Raw genomic sequence first — 22,228 nt, 5'->3', positions numbered from 1 at the left:
TATTTATTGTCAATGTACTCTCAGATGACAACAGGGGAAAATGTGGGTGTCAAATTTGGGTCTAACAATTTGAAACAAAGTACATAAAGTGACATTAAAGTTAGCATAATATATATATATATATTACATTCAGGCAACGTGGTGGCCTCACAGTTATGAGGTCCCGGGTTCAATTTCAAACCCCCCCCCCTGAAAAAAAGTATATTAACAGTACAATGTACATCCCAAAGCAGCGTGGACCTCTTCTCGACTAAAAAAAAACAACAAAAGCACTCCAGGAGGCCAAAACCATCTGGAAACTTTTAATCTCACTGTCACTGTTCTACCAAACCGTTCGGGATTGTGTCAGCTGTAGAAAATAAATGCAAGTAACATACATGACAAAATCCAGGTGTGTGGGTTGAGGTCGGCTCATGTGACGTCTGAAAGCGGGGTGGGGAACCTTGGTCCTTCCAAAAGTCCTACAAGGGCCGCAAGAAACCAACAAACTGTTTCTTTTTTTACAAAGCGCGTCAAACGCACCCCGAGGCTGCGTTCAAAAGGTGACGCGAGGCGACGAACGCGCGCGCGCAAGTCAAGTGTTTGCGCTGGAGTGTCGGACGAGTGCTGATAAAATAATACTGCTAAATAGTCCCCTGAAATGTCACTCTGTGAGAATATAATTATATATTTTTTTTTTAACAGTTTGGGAGAGACACGTAAAAGACATTCAACCAGGCAGGTAAAAGGTACAATAAAAAAATAAATTATCACCTCAATAAACCCCAAAAATAAAACATTTGCCATCTCTCTCTTTTTTTTGGGTGGGGGTCAACAAGCTGTTGTTATGGCCTCGGATGCTCACATCTGATTGGTCCCAAAGACGAGTGCGTGATGACATCACGGGACCAGGAAACGTCATTTCAAGCACGGCGCGTCTGTGACTGAATTTTCAGGTCCGATAAGGACGGCAAACGATAAAAATTCGACCTCGGCGATGAAAATGAGTAAATTGGAGCTCAGCTGACTACCTGACTGTAAATAAATCGACATCCATCAGTAGGGAACGCTACGCGAAGTGCACATTGATGTGCGGCAGGATGAAAAAAACGACAAAAAGGAAATATGAGCGTAATGTTTCTCAGTGACACCAACTAGGGACATTATTCATCTTATAAATCAAGCACGAGATCTATTCCTTGGGTCTACGTATGCATTGGCGCCCCCTGGGGGTAAGTCGCCCGTCTTCCCTGATGAAGAATAAAGAAGGAAAAAAAAAAAAATATTGCTTCAAAAGATGCCCCCCTGCAACATTTCCATGACAACGAGGTGGCAAGAAGAATTTGATTGACAGGATGCGGCGATGCTGAATCAAAAAAGTAACAAAAGATTGGACCGCCTGAGGATTTCACGCAGAACACAGCCAAGATCAGATATCGGCACGAAACAGGTTCCCACAAACAAAGAAGACCGTAGCAAAAAAAAAAAGATGTAAAATTTATGGATCGCCTTCGTCGCCCTATTCCGTCTCCCCGATCGAAGCATCTCCGTGTGAAAGGGTTGAGGTCTTGCGAAATTTCAAAGTGGGATGAATGCGACGGCACTACACGCTAACCCACAACGAGATGATTTGATACCGTCGACGACCAGGCGGGAGAAATTCAAGTCGGCTGTAAAATTTCACACCTGGTGTGAAAAGTTTTTTTTTTACCCCCCCACTGAAAAATCACAGCTGTAACCGCAGATCTGAAATGTATCCGCACTCCAAAAAAATTGAATATTTCCACAGCTGTCTGTGAAGAGTCACATTCTTGTTCCACGATCCCAGTTTCTTCTTCTTCTTTTTTTTTTTTGTTAAATAAGCAGCTCGAACCCTGAAAGCTGAAGACTGCCAGCCGAGATTGGCGCCGTTTACACAAAACGGGCAGAAAAATTCCATCTTTCATTCTCCTGCAAAGTCGGAGCCATTAACGGAAGATACAGAACGTGACCGTGCCCGGAACACGGCCGAGCGGGACCTCGCTACAACCACGATGGGAGAACCAAGTGTCAGGTGTGAAACATTGGCGGCCTGTGATACTTCCTGCAAAGGTCAACAAAAATTCTGAATAAGGATTGACTAATGTTTGCTTTTACAGGCGGCGTAAAAGGGGCTCGTTTGTCCACTTGTGACAAGTGTTGCCATGGTGACACTGTAACTTGGGGAGTGAGTGTGTGGTGGTGGTGGTGGTGTGGTGAAGGATGGAAACCTCGACTTCTGGATTTCCACCCGAGTGTTCACTGCAGGCTTTCGGCCCGGAGACCTTCCAGGATCCTGATCAGGCTCTCCAGGCCCAGCACGTAGCCCCGGTCGGGTCCGTCGTGGACCGCCGTGTCGCCGCGGAAACCCTTGAAGGTGGAGTGGGCAAAGTCGATCATGCGGACGTCCACCAGGGGGGGCTGCGGGTTCGGCAGGGGCGAGGGGGCGGAGGGCGGCGGTGGCGGGGGGGACGAGGCGGGCGGGGGACAGGAAGAGGAGTCCGGATGGGACTCGATGCGGGGAGTGTCTCCTACTGGAGGTGCGGGAGGTGGTTCCGTGAAGGGCCCGGGATGACCGCAGTGGGACTCGTCGGAGGGTCCGGGAGTCTTCTGCCTGCTGAGAAGCTGCCCAGAGTTCAAACCAGCAGGAGATTCGAGTTCCTACGAGTAAACACAGCAAATATTAAAGATAAAACAAGCTTTATGGATTCATTTGTTTTGTTTTTAATACAACTTCCACCCCTGTAGGGGGCGTTAGTCACGAGCTCAACTGAGATGGGCTCCAATGCCCCGCGACCCTGACCAGGATAAGCGGCGTCGAAGACGGATGAACGGCCGGTGGAGCCCCACTTTGTCGCTCACCTTTCCCTCGTAGATGATGAGCAGCGAGGACGAGTAGAAGCGGTAGGACGCCTGGCGCTCCAGCACCGCCTTGAGGCTGTGCAACTTGTGGAGGATGGGCTCGAAGAGGTCCCGCCTCAGGCCCCGCCCGTTGTGCATGTACTGCTGCAGGGCCTGGCCCAATCCTTCGGCCGACAGGCCGCGCCCGTAGTACTTGTTCCGGCAGAGGTAGTGGCTCGTGTTCAGCTGGTACACCTGCCAACACAGGACACTCTTAACATTGCGCTTTATCAATGCTGTTGTTTATGCGGTGAAGCGGCGCTAGCATTAGCGCGACGCCAGTGTTAGCGTGACGCTAGCATTAGCGCGACGCTAGTGTTAGCGCACCTGGTTGTAAGCCTCGGTACACAGAAAGAGTTTAACACTCGCGCAGTGCTAGCGTTAAACGTTCTGTGTACCGAGGCTTATAACCAGGTGTGCTCTGTAGGCCAGGAATTACGGTAATTATCCTTCCACATCCCTCCTTAATTTGCTCAGCTGTGCAGTTAAACTGTGTGTCACATGTTTCACAAGGCAAGAGTGAGACCAGTGGAATATATGTGCCGAGGAAGGGAATTTTACCAGTTGTTAGCATTGTGCCAGCGTGTTACTGCCGTGTCTCAGTGATTTTTACCAGTATGTTTTTTTTTTTTTTTTTTTTTTAAACCGGTCCTGTTAGCGCGGCGTTAGTGTTAGCAAGGCGCTAGCATTGGCGTCAGCGCAGCGGCGCTCGCGTTCAACTCTCTGTGTAGCGTTTATCTTTGTAAATATCTCGTGTTTCAATGTGGGCACTTGCGGCTTTTACACAGCTGCGGCGTATCTACCAATGCACCAAATGGTATTTCCTTTACAAATATAATCAGGTGCGCTTTGTAGGCCAGAAATTAGGGTAATTATTTTTTTATATTGTGAAATGAACGCAAACCTTGGATACTTTTTTTTTTTTTAAACACACTTTTTCCTCCTGGCTCAACACTTAAGTCTGCAAAAAATGTCACCAAGGAAAAAAGAATCGCCACAAAATTCCACAATATACTTAAACATCCTCTATATCTCACTATATGTACAATTTAAAAATCTGCAGTAAAAAGTCAAGGACGACTGCGCATTGTGTTGATTTTTAAATTTTTGCTCACATTTCTCAGAGTGGGATCGTAATAATTTTGATATGCAAAATTCACCCGATCAACTTCCTCCATTTCCACGCCACAGCAAGACTCAAGGGCTCTTTTACCTGCATGCCGCACAGGCGCACCCCCAGCGTCGCCGAGGTGCTCTGCTCGCACTTCCTCATCTGCCTGGCCGCCTTCTCCTCGGAGGCGTCGTCGCCGTGCTGCCGGGTGCCCATCTTCAGGTCCAGGATGCACGGGTAGGAGAAGTGGTGGACCACGTTCTCCAGCAACAGGAACTCTGGGTGGGACGCCGCCGTTAAGGGGCTACAACGGAAGCCGCGACAACTGAAAAGCGGTTAGCAGCGGCAGCACATTCTCGTCACGGTTAACTTCCTGTTGGTGTATTCATCACGTGTCCCACGACATGGCTGTATTGAGGGGGGGGGGGGGTCGTAGGTACGTGTGATATGCATGCGTCGCCACACACCTGCAGGCTGGGCTCTTTGAAGCAGGAGATCAAAATGCGACCATACGACCCAATAACCTGCTTTGTTACATCATAAGTCTCACAGACAATTACATCCTGGACCTGCTCAATTTTTTTGTGTTACACGGACACAACACAGTCTTCAGATGACAAAACAATCATCAGTCTTGTATGCGGGATTCTAATTTGGACCTAATTTGACATCATCTCTGAAAATCTATTTTTGCAAGCGTCCTGGAAATAGGGAAGCTTACCCTGATATGGGCGCATAAAACCAAAATGTCAGCCTTTTTTTCTCTGGTTTCGGGCATGGCTTCTGGAGATGTTTGTGGGCCCACTCGTGCGGGACACGCCAACAACATTTCTCGTTGCCCCGGCCGGCTAACTGCCTTTGCGGGATGAAATCTTAAAAGAACAACAAAGAAAGCAAGCAGTTGAAAAACAAAAAAGCTAACGATTGCCTTAATGGCTGTTAGGAACCAAGATGGCAGACTTTGTGTCTTTTCAGGGAGGAAGACTTTTTGTGGACACTTGGCAAATTTTATAATGGATGTTAGCGACTGAAAGTTTAAAACATTAATGAATAAAGCAATTTCAAAAGAGCAATCGCCAAAAGGGCCCTAAAATGGCTGCCTCAAATCAAAATGGCAGACTTTTTTTTCCCCCTGGGTCTACTCATGTCAGACATGCAGTCACTCACGTTTGAAAAATGTACGGGTGGGGTCAGTCATGCCCGCAGATATAAAGTTGCGGGTGTGTGTTGTGTTTGTAAGTAGGAGTGTACTCCTTTAAGAGCAGAGGGGGGCGGTGTTAGGTAAACTGGGAAGTACAAGTAGGCTGAGCAGCAGCTCGTTGTTAAGAGACAGTGTGTTTCTGTGTTAAAAAAAAAAAAAAAAAGACGTCAGGCTGTGGTTCACTGAGCTGGATCGGTTTTCATGTGCGCGACAAGTGCGCAATTGCGCAGTGGCGCAGCTTGGAGGGAACATTGGTAAAGACTACACAAAAGAAGCGACGTCTTTCAATATCTATGTATTTCTACTCGGATCAAATTTTACGCGCGTGATTTTTCGTGCTCGACTATGCAGATTTGTGACTGCGATGGTGCCCGTCAAATCACAGTGACTGCAGACGTGCCTGCCAAAAGTCAGGGGGCCATGGGAAACTGGCTTCAGGGATTGAATTTTCAAAAATAAAAAAATATCTAGCACTACTTTGTCTTTAAATGACCTTACAAAAGTCCAAAATGAGCCTATTATGTCCTCTACAAAGCAAAATGTCAGCCTTCCTGGGTCTTTGCAGACATGCGGTCTTGACAATTTGTCACAGGTCTACTCTAAACTGCTTTAGGTTGCATTATTTGGGGACGGTGAAATGAAGTTTGACTAGACAGGCCACAGAAATTTTATGTTGCTGTGGGGCTGAATTCTCAAATAATTTGAAAAACCCCTGTAAATGGGACTCTAAAATCCCATCTGAGCCTTCCATCCATTTTCTTTGCCGCTTATCCTCACGAGGGTCGCGGGGAGTGCCGGAGCCTATCCCAGCTGTCAACGGGCAGGAGGCGGGGTACACCGCGAAATGGTTGCCAAGACAATCGCAGGGCACATGGAGAAAAAAAGGAATCGCACTCACAATCACACCTATGGGCAATTTAGAGTGTCCAATTAATGTTGCATGTTTTTGGGATGTGGGAGGAAACCGGAGTGCCCGGAAGAAACCCACGCCGGCATGGGGGAGAACATGCAAACTCCGCACAGGCGGGGCCGGTATCGAACCCGGGTCCGCAGAACTGTGAGGAATTCCTGACACCATAACGCTGCCCATGTTGCCCAAATTATGTCGAGTTCCTTTTCGACACCTGAAAACGGCCGCAACGACCCTTAACTGTTAAGACGGCCAAATAACAATGACCCCCCCCCCCCTCCCCTTTCCCCGAGATGATCTTATTTCTACGGCTGTCCGTTTGCCGATCGCGGCGAAGGATACTGAAGAGCTTGCGGTCTTTGGACTCGGAGCGCATGCGGCTGAGCTGCTGCTTGTGGCAGCGGAGGCTCCAGGGGTTGTGGCTGATCTTCTCCGAGCTCAGCCCGCTGTTCCAGTCCAGCATCTGGAAGGGGAGGTCCAGGTGGATCTTCTGATCCGACCTCGGACTCTTCAGCTCGGCCATGTTACTGCCGAGGATTGAGAGGAAATTGTTGACGACATACGCTATTCCACCAGATATTATTCAATGGTTTATATTTATGACATCCATTTTTCCCCTTAATAATAATAAAAACAGGAAGCAACTGTAATTAAGGAAGTTCCCAATATCACGTGTTCAACATCATTCATAGCGTACTTCTCAGCGGGTTCTGCGTCGTGCGCCTCCCGACGCTCGCCGCGTTCCTCCTTGTGCTCCGAGGACGAGGACGAGCGGTGGAGGCTGCGGCGGGAGTGCTTCCGCCGCGGCTGCTCCCGCTCGGCCGGCTCGCGCTCCTCGTGCTCGCCGGGCCCCGCCTCGGCGCTGTGGCTCTCGCCGTATGGGTAGGCCACCAGGTTGATGTAGCCGTCGGAGTCGCCCTCGAAGCACACCAACACCACGCCTGGCGGGACGAAAACGGCGGCAAGGTGACGGCTTCTTTTGTACCTCAGACATATTTGGTTACAAAAGAAACTAAATGAGGCGGCACGGTGGATCAGCTGGTAAAGCGTTGGCCTCACAGTTCTGAGGACCCGGGTTCTCGAACACAATCCGTTCAAGAAGGCTGGTTGAAAACCAAAACGTTTGAAAAACGAAGCATGTTTTCCCCATTACAATGAATGGAAAATGAAATAATGCGTTCCAAGCCTAAAAAATGTATTTTTTTAAAGCGATTTTTTTTCCCCATTGATTATTCAATTGATAATCACTTTTGATAATCATCAATTTGTTTGTGCATTTTCTGGACTTGCAATTTGAAATATTGTCCCGTAGGGATGGAATTTTTCTTTTTTGTAATGATTCATCGAATAATCAAATAATTGATGATGATTAAAATCTTTATCGTAACGGTGCCTCGGCTGGTAAAGCGTTGGCCTCACAGTTCTGAGGACCCGGGTTCGATCCCGGCCCCGCCTGTGTGGAGTTTGAATGTTCTCCCCCATGCCGGCGTGGGTTTCCTCCGGGCACTCCGGTTTCCTCCCACATCCCAAAAACATGCAAAATTAATTGGACACTCTAAATTGCCCCCAAGTGTGGCTTTTTGTCTCTATGTGCCCTGCGATTGGCTGGTGACCATTTCAGGGTGTACCCCGCCTCCTGCCCGTTGACAGCTGGGATAGGCTCCAGCACTCCCGGCGACCCTCGTGAGGATAAGCGGCAAAGAAAATGGATGGATGGAAGAAACTAAATAATAAATATTCTTCCATTTCCCTGCTACTCTAACAGTTTTAGGCGCAACCTTTTGCACCAACATGCATCTAGCACAAGGTTAGTTCAATAATGTCACGACGGGACGAGTTTTACAGCCAGAGGCGGTCAAAAATGAGGCCAATCGAGGAGGGGATTACAGTTAATTAGATAGGATGCGCGTTGTTCCGGGAAACGACAATTTTAAGCTCCTCGTTTCTGCTGAGGTACAACGGACTTCTTCGGCGCCTCAGCATCCGCAAACAAAACCGAAACGACGGGCCACGACGTGGTCAAAGCGCCTCCCCGTCTGCCTGATGCGATTAGGTCAGACGTCTTCAGCGTGCAGACGTCCGGGGCTAAATATAGACACTTTATGGACGGCTGTTGTCATGGCGCCCGTGGGTCCCGCAGAACCCTGTAGGGGTACGTTAGTGGCTTGCTGTAGTCCCTTTCATGCTGCTAGTACAAACTGACACTTGTCTGTAAACGGCATCGACACGTAATGGCGAAGGCTGCTGGAGGAAGTCGAGCAGGCAATTTTCCACCTTGTTCAACATGCAATTCTCTTGCTTGTATGTTTAATTTGACATTTAGCCATTTAGAAGTGGAATTTAAAAAAAACCTTGTAGCCTCTACTTGAAAGATTTGTTCACTATTTTCCCAAACTGCTGCTTGCTGTGAAGTGAAACAAGTTCGCAGCGCTCGCCAGCTGAAGCAAAATATTTGCCGTGGAAAATCTCTCGGGTTTGGTCACTCGCATCTCGGGGTACCACAATGCATTCCACCAGTGATTTCCCCACTTTTATTGGACCAAGGCACACATTTTACATTTGGAAAATGTCACGGCACACCTAGAAACTGAAATGCTACAAAAATATATACAGCTGCGAATGACCGTAATTTCCGGCCTACAAGCCGCGACTTTTCTCACACGCTTTCAACCCTGCGGTTTATGCGGGGATGCGGCTGATTTGTGCATTTTTTTTTTTCTAACGGCCGCAAGGGGGCGCTCGAGCCGAAAAGGTAAGAATGAGTCCGGTGGAATATATGTGCCGAGGAAGTGACTTTTACCGGCTCTGTCAGCTGTTGCTGCTGTGTTATTGGCGTCTCAGTGATATTTATTGGTAAGTTTTATTTTAAACGGCCCTGTTAGCGTTAGGGCTAGTGCGGGCGGCGCTAGCTTTAGCAGGTCACTAGTGTTAGGACTAGCGTTAGTACGAGCGTCAGCGCCGCGCTAGCATTAAACTCTGTGTACCGGTCTTTGTAAATATCTCGTGTTTCGATGTGGGTTTCAATGTGGACACTTGCGGCTTTTCCACAGCTGCTCTATATGTATGTACCAAACGGTATTTCCTTTACAAATGTACTCGGTGAGGCTTGTAACCAGGTGCGCTCCGTATGTATGTACTTTCTGCCATCGAATACATGCGCACTTATTTGTTCTGTCACTCTACATCGCTGGCATGGCAAGATGAACAAAGAGCCATTATGTTTCATAATTAAAAATGTTCTGAACAATGAAGTGAAGTGAATTTTGATCTTTTGCTCGACACAACTGAAGAGTTGGCAATCACTGCACTACACAAAGCTTCCGGCCGTAACTTCAAACGTCCTCTAGATGGCAGTATCATTCAAACATTTTACCATTACTGTTCCATGTCTGTCTTGACATTTTCAGAGTCACTGATTTTCTTTTGCTGTACACGACTTGTTTTCAAACTAGGTCTGAATGTCAAAAATATTATCTAAATTTATTCCCGTTTAAAGACAAGTGATTGGATCCTGCTATAACAAATATCGTTCTGGTGTGAGAGCGCTTTTGCATGAAAGGTGTTGACAGTGTGCACCGTCAGCAGACGAGTGTGCGTGTGTGTCGGGTGACAATGTGCGCAATATATTTACAGTCACAGAAAGCGCCCGAGTCAGCGGGTACCTTTATACTCGGGGGTGAACTCCTTCATCTCCGGAGGCAGAGATTCATAAAAGCGCTGCTCCCTGCTGATCAGAGGCTTGCACACTGTGTGGTCGTCGTAGCGCATCATGCTGGTGTGACCCCCCACCTAAAACACACACGTTACGCAAATATGAAACACACAGAACTCACTTTGGTATAAAGAAGCCGGTGTCCCAATAGTGCACGGAAAAGAGGTTTTGCATATTATTTTGTTTTCATGGAACATATCTGGCTGTTGCACAAATCCCACTACCTTAATTCCAGGCCTCCAGAGCGCACAAGGTTATGAGCCTCGGTACACACAAAGTTTCATGCTAGCGCGGCTCTAGCATTAGCGTGTCAATAACGTCAATCTCTGTGTACCAAGGTTTATAACCAGGTGCGCTAATGCTAGTACCGTGCTACCGTTTAACACTATGTACCGAGGCTTATAACCAAATGCACTAACACTAGCGCCACACTAACAGGGCCGGTTAAAAAAAAACAACATACTGGTAAAAATCATTGAGACATGGCAGTAACACGCTAGCGCAGCGCTAATAGGGCCGGACCGGTAAAAGTCACTTCCTCGGCACATATATTCCGCCGGTCTCACTCTTACCTTTTCCGCTCGAGTGCCCCCTTGCGGCCGTTCGAAAAAAATGCACAAATTAGCCCCATCACCGGATGAACCGCAGGGTTGAAAGTGTGTGAAAAAAGTTGCGGCTTGTAGGCCAGAAATTACGGTATATTGCGGAAATCTGAGGTTTGTTGCAGACTTTTTTTGTTCTTTAATATTTTATACACTTGTGCTTTGACATATGAGTCGGGAGGAAGTGCTTCAACCCGTTGTGCTGAATGATGAAGTAGTTTGACTGGCGTACATGATGACAAATTTGTGCATCACAGCAGATCCAGGTGCTGAAGTCACGTGATTGTCCACTAGGGGGAAAACTGGAAATCCCGACCAGGCGAGAAGCCTCCTGGCACGGGACTGATTTTGTCTTTCTTCAGCCTAACCTGATGCATGAAGGGCTCGAGTGGAACGCCTCCTCCTCGGGATTGAAGTGATGCGTCACCCCCTGGCCCCGCCCCCTGTAGCTTGCTGTCCATGCTGTTGGTGTGCGGGAGGCACATGGCTCCTGGCGGACGAACCGCACTTCCCCCTGCGGAAGAGAACGTGGTTTTTATGTGATATTCAAGCGAGATTTAAGACAACACGCTTAAGACGCGATCTTACCCGGCACATGGACTCTGGCGGGCAGTGACGGCGAGGGCGGGGCACAGGGCACCACGGGCTGCTGGGAGCGCACGCCGGCCCCAGGGGGAGGCGGCGCCAGACCGAAAAACCACCTCACCCGTCCTCCGATCAGCGTGCGGTTCTGCTCCGCCGCCTGCTCAGTGCAGGTGCCCGGTCAGGACTGCGGAGGGCGTGGGGGTCAGTTCACTTCCTGGGGAAACAGGAAAAAGCGTAAACTTTTTAAACTGGCTTTGTTCCATGGACATAGTGCTGCTCCTTCTGGCAGGCAGGCACTGGCCAGTTGGACTTAGGATAATACAGAATCGACTGTTCTTTGCAGAGGATAAAGACATACTCCTTTGAGGCGTATCCATCTAAATGTGTTGCTCCTCCGTTTGTGTTCAAATATCTGTGGCTTGAAGGGCAGGATAAAGACACTCCTTTAAGTTTTATCTATCTAAATGTGTTGCTCCTCCGTTTGTCTTCAAATAACTGTGGCTTGAAGGCTTATTCCACCACAACAATATTCGTTAACCCGTCTATGGCAATTTGCATTGTGAAATTAAGCCAACTTGAAGGCAAAGGAGGAAAAAAACAAGAAAAAAAAAAAATCAACTTTTAACTTGTTTTGGATGTAGACAAAGTTTAAAATGGCTGCAACCGACTCCTAAAGGACTAAAGGAAACAAGAAGTCACCACGAGCACTTTGGTTGTCATCTCCGACTTCAAGACTTGATATTAACATTCCGAGTCCACCATTTCGTGCAGAGTGTCCCCGCGCCACGAATCTTTGTTTTCCCAGAAGGGAAGTCCGACAGAGTCCAGCCGCAAATGTTTCCCAGCTGACATCTTTAAAGCGGAATGCCGAACATTTCACGACGCGCGTTGGCTTTCAGCAGCGCCGACAAAGTCAAAGAATGGAATCAAAGCTCATCTGCTGCCGAGGAACATCAATAATACATCTAATTATTAGTATGTGAAACGACGACGCCAGAAAGCACAGTTGTCGGAAAACAAGTGGATTTTTTTACCCCTCAAATGCCACATCAAACAAGGGAAAGAACAGAAAAGCCATAAAAACAAAAACAAACAAAATAAACAGCATTGTGTGTCAATGATAATGCAGCTGGGACAAACATAGAGCAAACAAGTGCTTTGTTTGCCCATATGTACGGATGAAAATGGAAAAAAAAAGGATTCATTAAAAATGAAAGCTCAGTTTTACCATTACTAAAGAAAGGCAAGACAATTTTAAGAGGAATGAATAAAAGTAGACGCCATAAACTGTCCCTATGGTAAAAGTCAGGGTTTATCATAAAAAGCTTCCACGCTGAACATGTCGCTGATACTGGTGAGCTGCAAAAATCCTGTCCCTGCTGCAGTGCGTGACGCACGCTCGAAACATGGCGGCTGCTGGCCTGACGTTTCTCCGGTTGCTTCGGGGATGAGAATGACCAATTTGGAAAAACACTGAAAATGTCTGCCTTTGCCACAAAGTTTTTTTTTTTTTTTTATAAAACACACAGTTAAACGGTGACCTCTGGTTACTTCTCACAGTGTAAATACAGGCCAAGCATAATATTTTGAAAACTTAAAAGATGAGTCCAAACGACCAAAATTATTTTGCCAAACTTCAGACATAAAAATGTAGACTGAGTGACATTTATATCAAATAGGCAACTGCACTTACAAGTTATACTTCAGAAATAAGTGCACAAGTAATTTGCGATAAAATGAGTGATCTACAGGGCCGGTGCTACAGATAGACCTAATCGTATTATCAGTTGTGAATTATATCATATTTGAGAAATTGACATCCAACTTACATTTGTGTGTCCTGGTTTGGATATGCTCCTGGATATTTTTTGCTCTTCAGCTTCCATAACTGATCATATCGGAACACAGAGCGGGAACGTCCACTTTTTGGATGTGTTCGGTTAGACATGTTGATACAGTTTTCGTTCCCATCTGCACGGTTACACTTTTTTTTCAAGCCATGTCCATCTGAAATCGTTTTTTACCCCGTGGTTTTTATCAATTTCCCTGGCACGAACTTCAGCTTTTCGCTTCAAGACTGTCGCCATATTGGCAAACGTGCCGACCGCTCGATGACATATGCGTATGTGTGTCTATAAGTTATAATTATTCCGTAATAAACAGAATGCTTCTCTATGAAATGTTAACATCAGAGTGAAAATACCGCTGAAATGCTGCTGGAAATCAGAGTATTGTTGTTATAATAAACACCAAATTTAATGTAAACAGACAGCCACGCCATTTTCCGCAATCACAGCTGTGACTAATTTCACGACAAGCGTTGCCGATAGATGCTGGCGGCCGGTCTTGATCACAGCCTCGCCCCGTGTCAAGCAGTCCCCCCCATTTTCTCAATGGATTCACACGTTTCACAAAAATGACAATTTCAGCTAGAAAAACTCACAATTCTGCAAATCTGTGGAAAATTGTCATCCCTGTCGCTTTTGCTGTATTGTTTGCTTTTTCCTCTTTATTGGTGGCGCTTTGGTCAAGAGGGAGACAAATTGCTGCCTTCCGTGTCTTTCCTGGTGAGGGGAACCGACGAAGCGGGCAAGCAATCAGTTTATGATGATTAAGTGTTTAGTTGCAAATGGACTCCGCCAAGATGGGAGTTCATACTTGATTATCAATGGCGTCCTGTTGTGTCTTCTGCCAATAAGAGGTGACAATAACTCGGGTCTGACTCTTCAATGGCCAGGATGTCAAACTCAAACAGGAAGTCAAAACTCATTCTGGCTTGCAACCTAAACCCTCGTTTGAAACCCCAACACCTAGCTTGAAATCTAAATTTGAAACCCTAACCGTATTTTTTTGAAACCCAAACTCTGGCATGTAACATGAAAACCCAAACCCCAAGACGAACTGCAAAATGTTAATTTTAAACCCTACTTTGAAAGTGTATACCATAATTTCCTGACTATAAGCCTTGGCTTTTTTTCCCCCACACGCTTTCAACCCTGCGGTTTATGCGGTGATGCGGCTAATTTGTGCATTTTTTCTAACGGCCGCAAGGGGGCCACTCAAGCAAAAAAGGTAAGAGTGAGACCGATGGAATATATGTGCCGAGGAAGTGACTTTTACTGGTCTGGCCCTGTAAGTGCTGGGCTACCATGTCTCAGTGATTTTTACCGGCATGGTTATTTTTAATCGGACCTGTTAGCCCGACACTAGCGTTAACGCGGTGCTATTATTATCGCGGTGCTAGCGTCAGCGCAGCGGCGCTAGTGTTAAACTCATTGCGTGCATTTTTTCTAACGGCCGCAAGGGGGCACTCGAACAGAAAAGGTGAGAGTGAGACCGGTGGAATATATGTGCCGAGGAAGTGACTTTTACCGGTGTGGCCCTGTTAGCGCTGTGCTAGTGTGTTACTGCTGTGTCTCAGTGATTTTTATTGGTATGTTTATTTTTAACTGGCCCTGTTATAGCAGCGCTAGTGTTAGCGGAGCGGCGCTTGCGTTAAACTCATTCCATGCATTTTTTTTTTCTAAAGGCCGCAAAGCGGCACTCGAGCAGAAAAGGTAAGAGTGAGACCGGTGGAATATGCGTGCCGAGGAAGTGATTTTTACCGGTCTGGCCCTGTTAGCGCTGTGCTTTCATGTTACTGCCGTGTCTCAGTGATTTTTACCGGTATGTTTATTTTTAACAGGCCCTGTTAGCTCGGCGCTAGCGTTTATCTTTGTAAATATCTCGAGTTTCAATGTGGGCACTTGCGTTTTTTACACAGCTGCGACGTATGTATGTACCAAATGGTATTTCCTTGACAAATGTACTGAGTGAGGCTTATAACCAGGTGCGCTCCGTAGGCCGGGATTTACGGTACACTTTGGTTCCGTAAAATGAGATGATTGGACATAATGTCTTCAAGGAGACAGCTGAACGTTTTGAGGCAATCGTCCTAAATGAGCTTGTGCTATTAACATATTATAGATATGGATGACACGGAACTGATCAATCAGTGCGATCGCTTTTACGCGGCCCCGTCCGGAAGCTGGCAGCGGTCCACGTGCCGGGGCGGAGCAGACTTACATCTGATCTGCGGGGAGACACCGAGTCACGTCAGCTCCGGACGCCGCTCATACCGTTTCCTCACTCACGATGGATGATTGCGGGATCTATTGGGGGGAAAAAATGGAGACGGGCAAATTTAGCCAAGACAAAAACATCACCATCTGCTTTAGTAAAACGATTTTAGCACCAATCAAAAGGATACAAGGTGCAATAATAAAAATATATCAGTGGGTCAAATACTTGTTTCACAACTCTATATATACACATTTGTATTTTTTAATATTGCATGGACAATATTTTACTTTAGGTTGACTTATAAATTAATTAAAAATACAAATAGGGTGGATCAGTGATTGTCAAACTATGGCGTGAGGACGACTAGTGGTACGCAAGCTGCTTCCAGCGGGACGCAAAAGACTCACCGAACGAGTACAGATCAGTTGTATTTCACTTTGAGGTTCAATAGATTTGCGTTTAAAATTGAAGAACGGTTTATTTTGTAACATTTACTTTGGTACAATTTGTAGTTAACTTTTATGTTCAAAGCATTTTCAATAAATCATTATTGAAGTCCAGTTTCTATAGTTTCTGATACTCCACGTCTATGGTGATACTTGCACACCCAAGTATTTTTTGACCCGGTACTTGTTGGAAAAAGTCAGAGAACCACCGCTTTAGACAATTATGTCACCATTTTAAATAATGAATGGACATTTTCCCGAAATATTTATACAACATTTAGTTATTATTTCAATGCGATAACTTTTAAAAAAAATCACGTATATTAAAATTGACACTTTTAAAAAATGGCTAAAGTATTTCACATAAAAAAAAAATCCCACTGTGGTGCATGAGATTTAAAGTAATCTGGCACAATTTATACCTTTGTATGAATTAAAACAAAATGTCTTGCATAACAATTGCATATCTATATAGTTTGCGTTGTGATGTTTCTCACTAAAATGGAAACATTCAATATGAACAATTTTCTCTGTGAAATGATCATTTTACAAAAAAGGAACCCCAAATGCGATATAGGTCTTCACCAACGCTCATCCTCATCATCCTGATGATGCTCGGCCTCACGCGACTGCCGAGTGCTTGGGGACCATTACCAGGCCAAATATTCATCAACAATACAGAAGCCGCCGCTAACATAACGGCTAACGGAGGACGTGGCGCTGAAAAAGAAGAAGAGCAGCAGCTCAATCAAAATTGTTGGCGTCAAGCCCGCCACCCCGACAGCCACAAAGACAAACCTGAAATCCCAAATCACCAAGGGAAATGGAAGAAGAAGAAAAAAAAATTAAACATACACAGCTGCTGCAAACATCCCCTGACACACACCACGACAGCTGCTGACACGCATACGCGCGGTCCAATCAGCAAAATTGTTGCCGAGACACTTCGGGGCAGTCAGAACAGTCGGCCGTCTGTTCGCTCGGCGCGCAACCGGGCCGGGGATGCTATGGAGACCAGAACTTCAATGTTACTGAGTTGGAGGAGATGGAAGGGAGGGGGGCGGGGTTCGGGGGGTAAGTAATAAAATAAGACACTGCACAACATCATCACAAAAATGATCTTCAACTAAGATCAGTTAGTTGCAAATACAAGAATGAAGTTCGGAATTTGACGAGAATATGCCATAAATCCTAATTATGAGACAAGTTATCCCGTTGCTAAATCTCTAATTTGAGGGGGAGAAGAGTTGCAATTTACTGACAATAAACATGTAATGCAGGGGTGTCAAAACTCGTATTTTGTCGCGTAATTAAGATTTCCCCCAGGGGGGGTGTTGTGGTGAAACCATAGAAATCCTGAATCGCCTCATCATATTTACACGTGAAATTTATGAGCTACTTTTGAAGTCAGAAATCAAGCGGGATGGGTTTTTCAACCATGATTCATGTTTGGTAACACAAAAATGGTTCTAATATCACAACATTATCATTTTTGATATACGATAATTTGAAATGTTGGGACATATTTTCACAAGAATCACAGATTTTGACACAGATGATTTGCCTTCACGGGCCAGATAAAATCATGTGGCGGGCCGGATCTGGCCCCCGGGCCTTGAGTCTGACACCAGTGATGTAACGCGACGAGAAAAAGAGTTTACTGTGAACAATGTTGCGACACGCCGAGAAAAGTCAAGATTACAAAAATAAAGTTAGAATTTTACCAGGAAAGTTGAGTTTGAATTTTAAAGAGAGTTATCATTTTACAAAAATGTAAATCAGAATCGATGAGAAAGAGTTACTCAGTTAAAACTGATATTAAGCAGGATAATGTAATATTACTAGAATTAAGCCATACATTTACAAGAGTAAAGTTACTATTACTCGAAAAAAGCTGTCATTTTACAAGCACAAATGTTGCAATAAGACGTGGACAAAAATGTCAAAGTCAGAATATTATTATTATTACAACATTGTCATTTTGCAAGAAACAGTTGTGATAGGTATAAAAAGAAAAATTCCCTGATTTACACTAGGATGAATTTGTATTTTTATGAGGGGAGAAAATAAAAATAATAATAATAGTATGGGCGGCACGGTAGTCAGCTGATAAAGCGTTGGCCTCACAGTTCTGAGGACCCAGGTTCGATCCCGGAGCCACCTGTGTGGAATTTGCATGTTCTCCCTGTCCCTGCGTGGGTTTTCCTCTGGGCACTCCGGTTTCCTCCCACATCCCAAAAGCATCCAACATTAATTGGACACTCTAAATTGCCCATAGGTGTGATTGTGAGTGCGGCTGTTTGTCTCTATGTGCCCTGTGATTGGCTGGCAACCAGTTCACGGTGTGCCCCGCCTCCTGCCTGTTGACAGCAGGGATAGGTTCCAGCACTCCCCGCGACCCTCGTGAGGATAAGTGGCGAAGAAAATGGATGGATGGAAAAAATTCTAATAACGACACGAACAGTCAAGTTTCCCCAAACGCAAAATCGGAATCAACAACTAAAAATTATTCAGTTGAATTTGGAATTCAAGAGAGTAAAATAAAACATTTACAAGAACAAAAAGTAGTACTATTGTGAGGCGAAAGCAGGAATTTTATAACAAAGCTGTATTATTATTAAAGAAAAAGTGGCTAACTTTATGAGAATGAAGTCAGAATACTATTTGTATTTTTCTAAAATACTGCCCGCTCCATTTTCGTGAGGTTCCCAGGTTCTTATCCTTGTTCCGTTCAACACGCTGCCGATATTCTCATCATAGCTTGCCGGACACACAGAGAGAAACTTGTAATCATGAGGAGCACCTTCAAGACATTCATCAGAGAAGTCGGCATTCAGTTCACTTTCTAATAATGTTAAAACGTTAAATAAATGAGAGGGGATTGAAGTGTGTGCGTGTGTCTTCGTCACTGCAGCTTCTGGCTCGCGTCCTGTCCTGCTCGAAAGCAGCCGGGAGGAACATTAACAGGAAGGACACCTTCCTTTTAGTGCCCCGAACGAGGCCACTGACGCTACACAGTCGGCGTCTGGAAGGAACCTTGGCACTCGGTGCGTGAGGGGGGACAAATTAAACAAAATGTCTTCAGGGCGTCATAGAGGAAAAATGAATCAAACCTTCATCCGCAATGTAGCGACTCGTCATTTCTTGGAAGGCTGTCCGAGCTTCCTGAAGACACGCAAGACCTCAAACTATTGAAACAACTCAATCAGTGCTGATTCACATCCATCCATTTTCTCAGCCGCTTATCCTCACGAGGGTTGCAAGGAGTGCTGGAGACTATCCCAGCTGTCAACGGGCAGGAGGCGGGCTACGCCCTGAAGTGGTTGCCAGCCAATCGCAGGGCACATGGAGACAAACAGCTGCACTCACAATCACACCTAGGGGCAATTTAATGTCCAATTACCGCAATTCCCGCCTACAGAACCCACCCGGTTATAAGCCTCACCCAGTAAATTTGTAAAGGAAATACCATTTGGTACATACATAGGCCGCAGCTGTGTAAAAGCCGCAAGTGCTCACGTTGAAACACGATAAATTTACAAAAAAAGACGGTACACAGAGTTTAATGCTAGCTCACGCTTGCGCCGTGCTAACACTAGCGCCACGTTAACTCTGGCCCCACGCTAACATGCTGCACGTTTTTGGGATGGAGGAAATCGGACTTCCCGGAGAAAACCCACACAGGCACGGGGAGAACTTGCAAATTCCACACAAGCGGGGCCGGGATCAAACCCGGTCCTCAGAACTGTGAGGCCAACGCTGACATCAACATCAGCTGAGCCACCGTGCCATCACAACAGCTGCAAAAATGCAATAATTAAATTGATTCATTGACAACCAGTTGCTATTTGAGCGCGCCATTAAGCTGTAGGAATTATTTCAAAAAGTATGTTTAATAAGTTTGAAACGTGTTTAAAGGTACATGGGAGGATGGGAGGGGTTGAATGGCAACTGGTGGATACGGAAATTCATTGAACTTTCTGCCATGGAGTAGGCTGACGTTCTGCCTGTTCCGACCATGGATCGAGGAACAAAGATACACTATTTGTAGCGAATAAATCATTCCCCAACCAGTGGAAAATCCATTCATCCCTCCAATTGAGAATCCAGTCCAAGGTTGCGGGGCCCTGGCGTCTATGCCATCTGACTTCTGGCCAAAAGCGGACTACACCCTGAACTGGTCGCCAGTCTGTCGGAGAGCACATATAGACCTGGAGAGTACAGATGACCCTAACCCAGTGAAAAGTAACCGTGAATATTTTCCCAGTGCCCATCTGATGATCCCTCACAGCACGGAGTTTGGGAATCACGGCACTGGGGATGTCGATATCCGTCCATCCATTATCTACCGCTTTTTTTGGGGCGGCTTCAGCAGGGATACCCAGACTTCCCTTTCCCCAGCCACTTCTTCCAGCTCTTCCGGAGGGATCCCGAGGCGTTCCCAAGCCAGCCGAGAGACACAGTCTCTCCAGTGTGTCCTGGGTCGTTCTCGGGGTCTCTTTCCAGTGGGACGTCCCCGGAACACCTCACCAGGGAGGTGTCCGGGAGGCATCCAAATCAGATGCCCCAGCCACCTCATCTGGATCCTCTCAATGCAGAGGAGTAGCGGCTCCACAGCGAGCCCCTCCGGGATGACCGAGCTTCTCACCCTATCTCTAAGGGGGAAGTCTCTATCTGGGATCTTGTTCTTTCGGTCACGACCCACAGCTCATGCCTATAGGTGAGGGTAGGAACGTAGATCGAATGGTAAATCGAGACCTTTCGAATTGCCAGGACAGACCGATACAAAGTCCGCATCACTGCAGACGCTGCACCGATCCACCTGTTGATCTCCCGCTCCATTCTTCCCTCACACGTGAACAAGACCCCAAGATACTCGAACTCCTCCACCTGGGGAAGGAGCTCATCCCCGACCCGGAGAGGGCACGCCACCCTTTTCTGTCTGAGGACCACAGCCTCAGATTTGGAGGTGCTGATGTCGATATCATCGGCACAAACAAAAAGACTCAAATGCCAGCATGCCAGTCATCGAGGGTCCCCTATGAAGTCCTTAAGGAAAAGACGCTCCGGCACTTAATCCTTTGATACCGGACGGATTGAAGACCAGTGTGGCTCGGGTGCAGGATGTGGACAAGATATGCGGCGTGGCAACACGGCGTACCCTTGCTGGCGCCCGCTCACAGCTGTGAAAACAGACAAGCGTGTCGACCGCGATCATGTTTATTTGCCAAGGTTAGCCGAGTCGCACGTACTGTCCCCCCCCCAGCCGGACACTTCATTACGTACGCAGTTCTCTCAATGTGCTCGTTTAATGTATTTTCATAAGGTTGAGAATGTGAGGAAGTATACATCATTACACAACCATAACCACTCCAAGTTTTTACCCCAAGTGATTATAAAATGTCATGCAATTTTTACATGTGGACTTGGAGAATCCCTTGGAATTTCGGCACCTATGAGCTGTTGGTGGATATTTTTAAATTAATTAAACAGGATTGAGAAGGGTTTCTCGAGTAGAATACCAAACAAAAGGGTCAACAAGATATTCTGAAAATAAAAGTGTGGTACTGTTAATTTGAAGGTGTTTTGAGCATATTTTCTGCAGGTGATATCGTATAAAGATATAACCCAAAAAGCAAATTTTCTTCCCCAGCAGACACACACAAACAAACTAATTAATATTTTCCAGAACCTATCAAACGCTTTTCAAAAGTCTTGGTACACTGTACTCAGGTTGAAGTGTCCATTCCAACCACAACACAATAATTAACAAACAACAAAAAAAAGAAATGTAGACACAAAGTGATGACTTGTAATCAGAAAACTTAATATAGGTAAAAAAAATAAATAAATAAAAAAAAATTAAAACGGCATGACGGAGGGGATGGTGGGGCGTCTGCTATTCGCGAATATTCCCAATTGAATATCGGGGTTTCGGTGCCCAACTCCCGGGAATAACGGGGGTTCACACGCCGTACTGCATCCAGCAAACTTTTCAGCATCATTCCACAACTATGTTCACATTTTGCTTCCCAAACTCCTCCTTGGACACAAATCCTCAGTTCTTACCCACCACCGGCAGACACTTTCCTCGTGTTAAATGAACTTAGCTGTCAAGACCGGCCAAGCTTGTTGACCTTAGCCTGGCAACACGCTAGCTAGCTGGCTGGCTGGTTAATTAGCCAGCTAGCCGTGTCGGATGTATTCCATTTTTGTTAATCACATAATAAACAAAATATATTTTTATTATTATACAAGGTGGCTGGCTTTCACTCCTTGTAATCCCGCGGTGGTAGCAGAACTCCGCGTAGACAAGGAGATAGCCGGTGGGTGACGTTATTTCGTCCACTACGTTTAACGGAGCCCAACGCCAAGCTAGGCGGCTAACTGGCTAACGTCGCGTCAAACCGTTCATGCGGTTGAGCTTGACAACAAGAAACAACTTACCCGACTACAACCGGGGAGGGGGGTGGACATCAACGGCAGAGAGACTCGGCAAAGTGGGGAAGCGGTGTCGGGATGTCGGCTCGCTCCAATCCGAGAGTGATGCGGTGGATGAGAAATAACAGGCAGCATCGGGGAGACGTCATGTTTGGCGTTTTACACTTGTTATTGCGTTGATGTAGCGCTTTAGCGCCCCCTCTAGCTCGTTTCAGAAGCAACATGAAGTTCGCGTTTGAAGATATGATGCAAAGTTTTTG

At 46.1% G+C, this 22,228-nt stretch overlaps 1 protein-coding gene across 1 annotated transcript; it reads right to left on the bottom strand.

Annotated features, from left to right (window-relative positions):
* Nucleotides 1-288: 288 nt before the first annotated feature.
* On the bottom strand, nt 289-22,190 carry ip6k1 (inositol hexakisphosphate kinase 1). Its single transcript, XM_061833106.1, has 10 exons — nt 21,975-22,190; nt 15,085-15,170; nt 11,023-11,233; nt 10,803-10,948; nt 9,783-9,909; nt 6,818-7,061; nt 6,463-6,647; nt 4,112-4,287; nt 2,860-3,093; nt 289-2,658 (listed from the first exon to the last, which is right to left on the bottom strand). The coding sequence occupies exons 4-10, from the start codon at nt 10,917-10,919 to the stop codon at nt 2,257-2,259; spliced, it is 1,485 nt and encodes a 494-aa protein (XP_061689090.1). The 5' UTR covers nt 10,920-10,948; nt 11,023-11,233; nt 15,085-15,170; nt 21,975-22,190; the 3' UTR covers nt 289-2,256.
* Nucleotides 22,191-22,228: the final 38 nt, after the last annotated feature.

Source organism: Syngnathoides biaculeatus, chromosome 10, assembly GCF_019802595.1.
Source record: "Syngnathoides biaculeatus isolate LvHL_M chromosome 10, ASM1980259v1, whole genome shotgun sequence".
Classification (NCBI taxonomy): Eukaryota; Metazoa; Chordata; class Actinopteri; order Syngnathiformes; family Syngnathidae; genus Syngnathoides; species Syngnathoides biaculeatus.
Note: the sequence above shows the minus strand (reverse complement) of the source record. Positions and strands in the feature narration are given on the sequence as shown.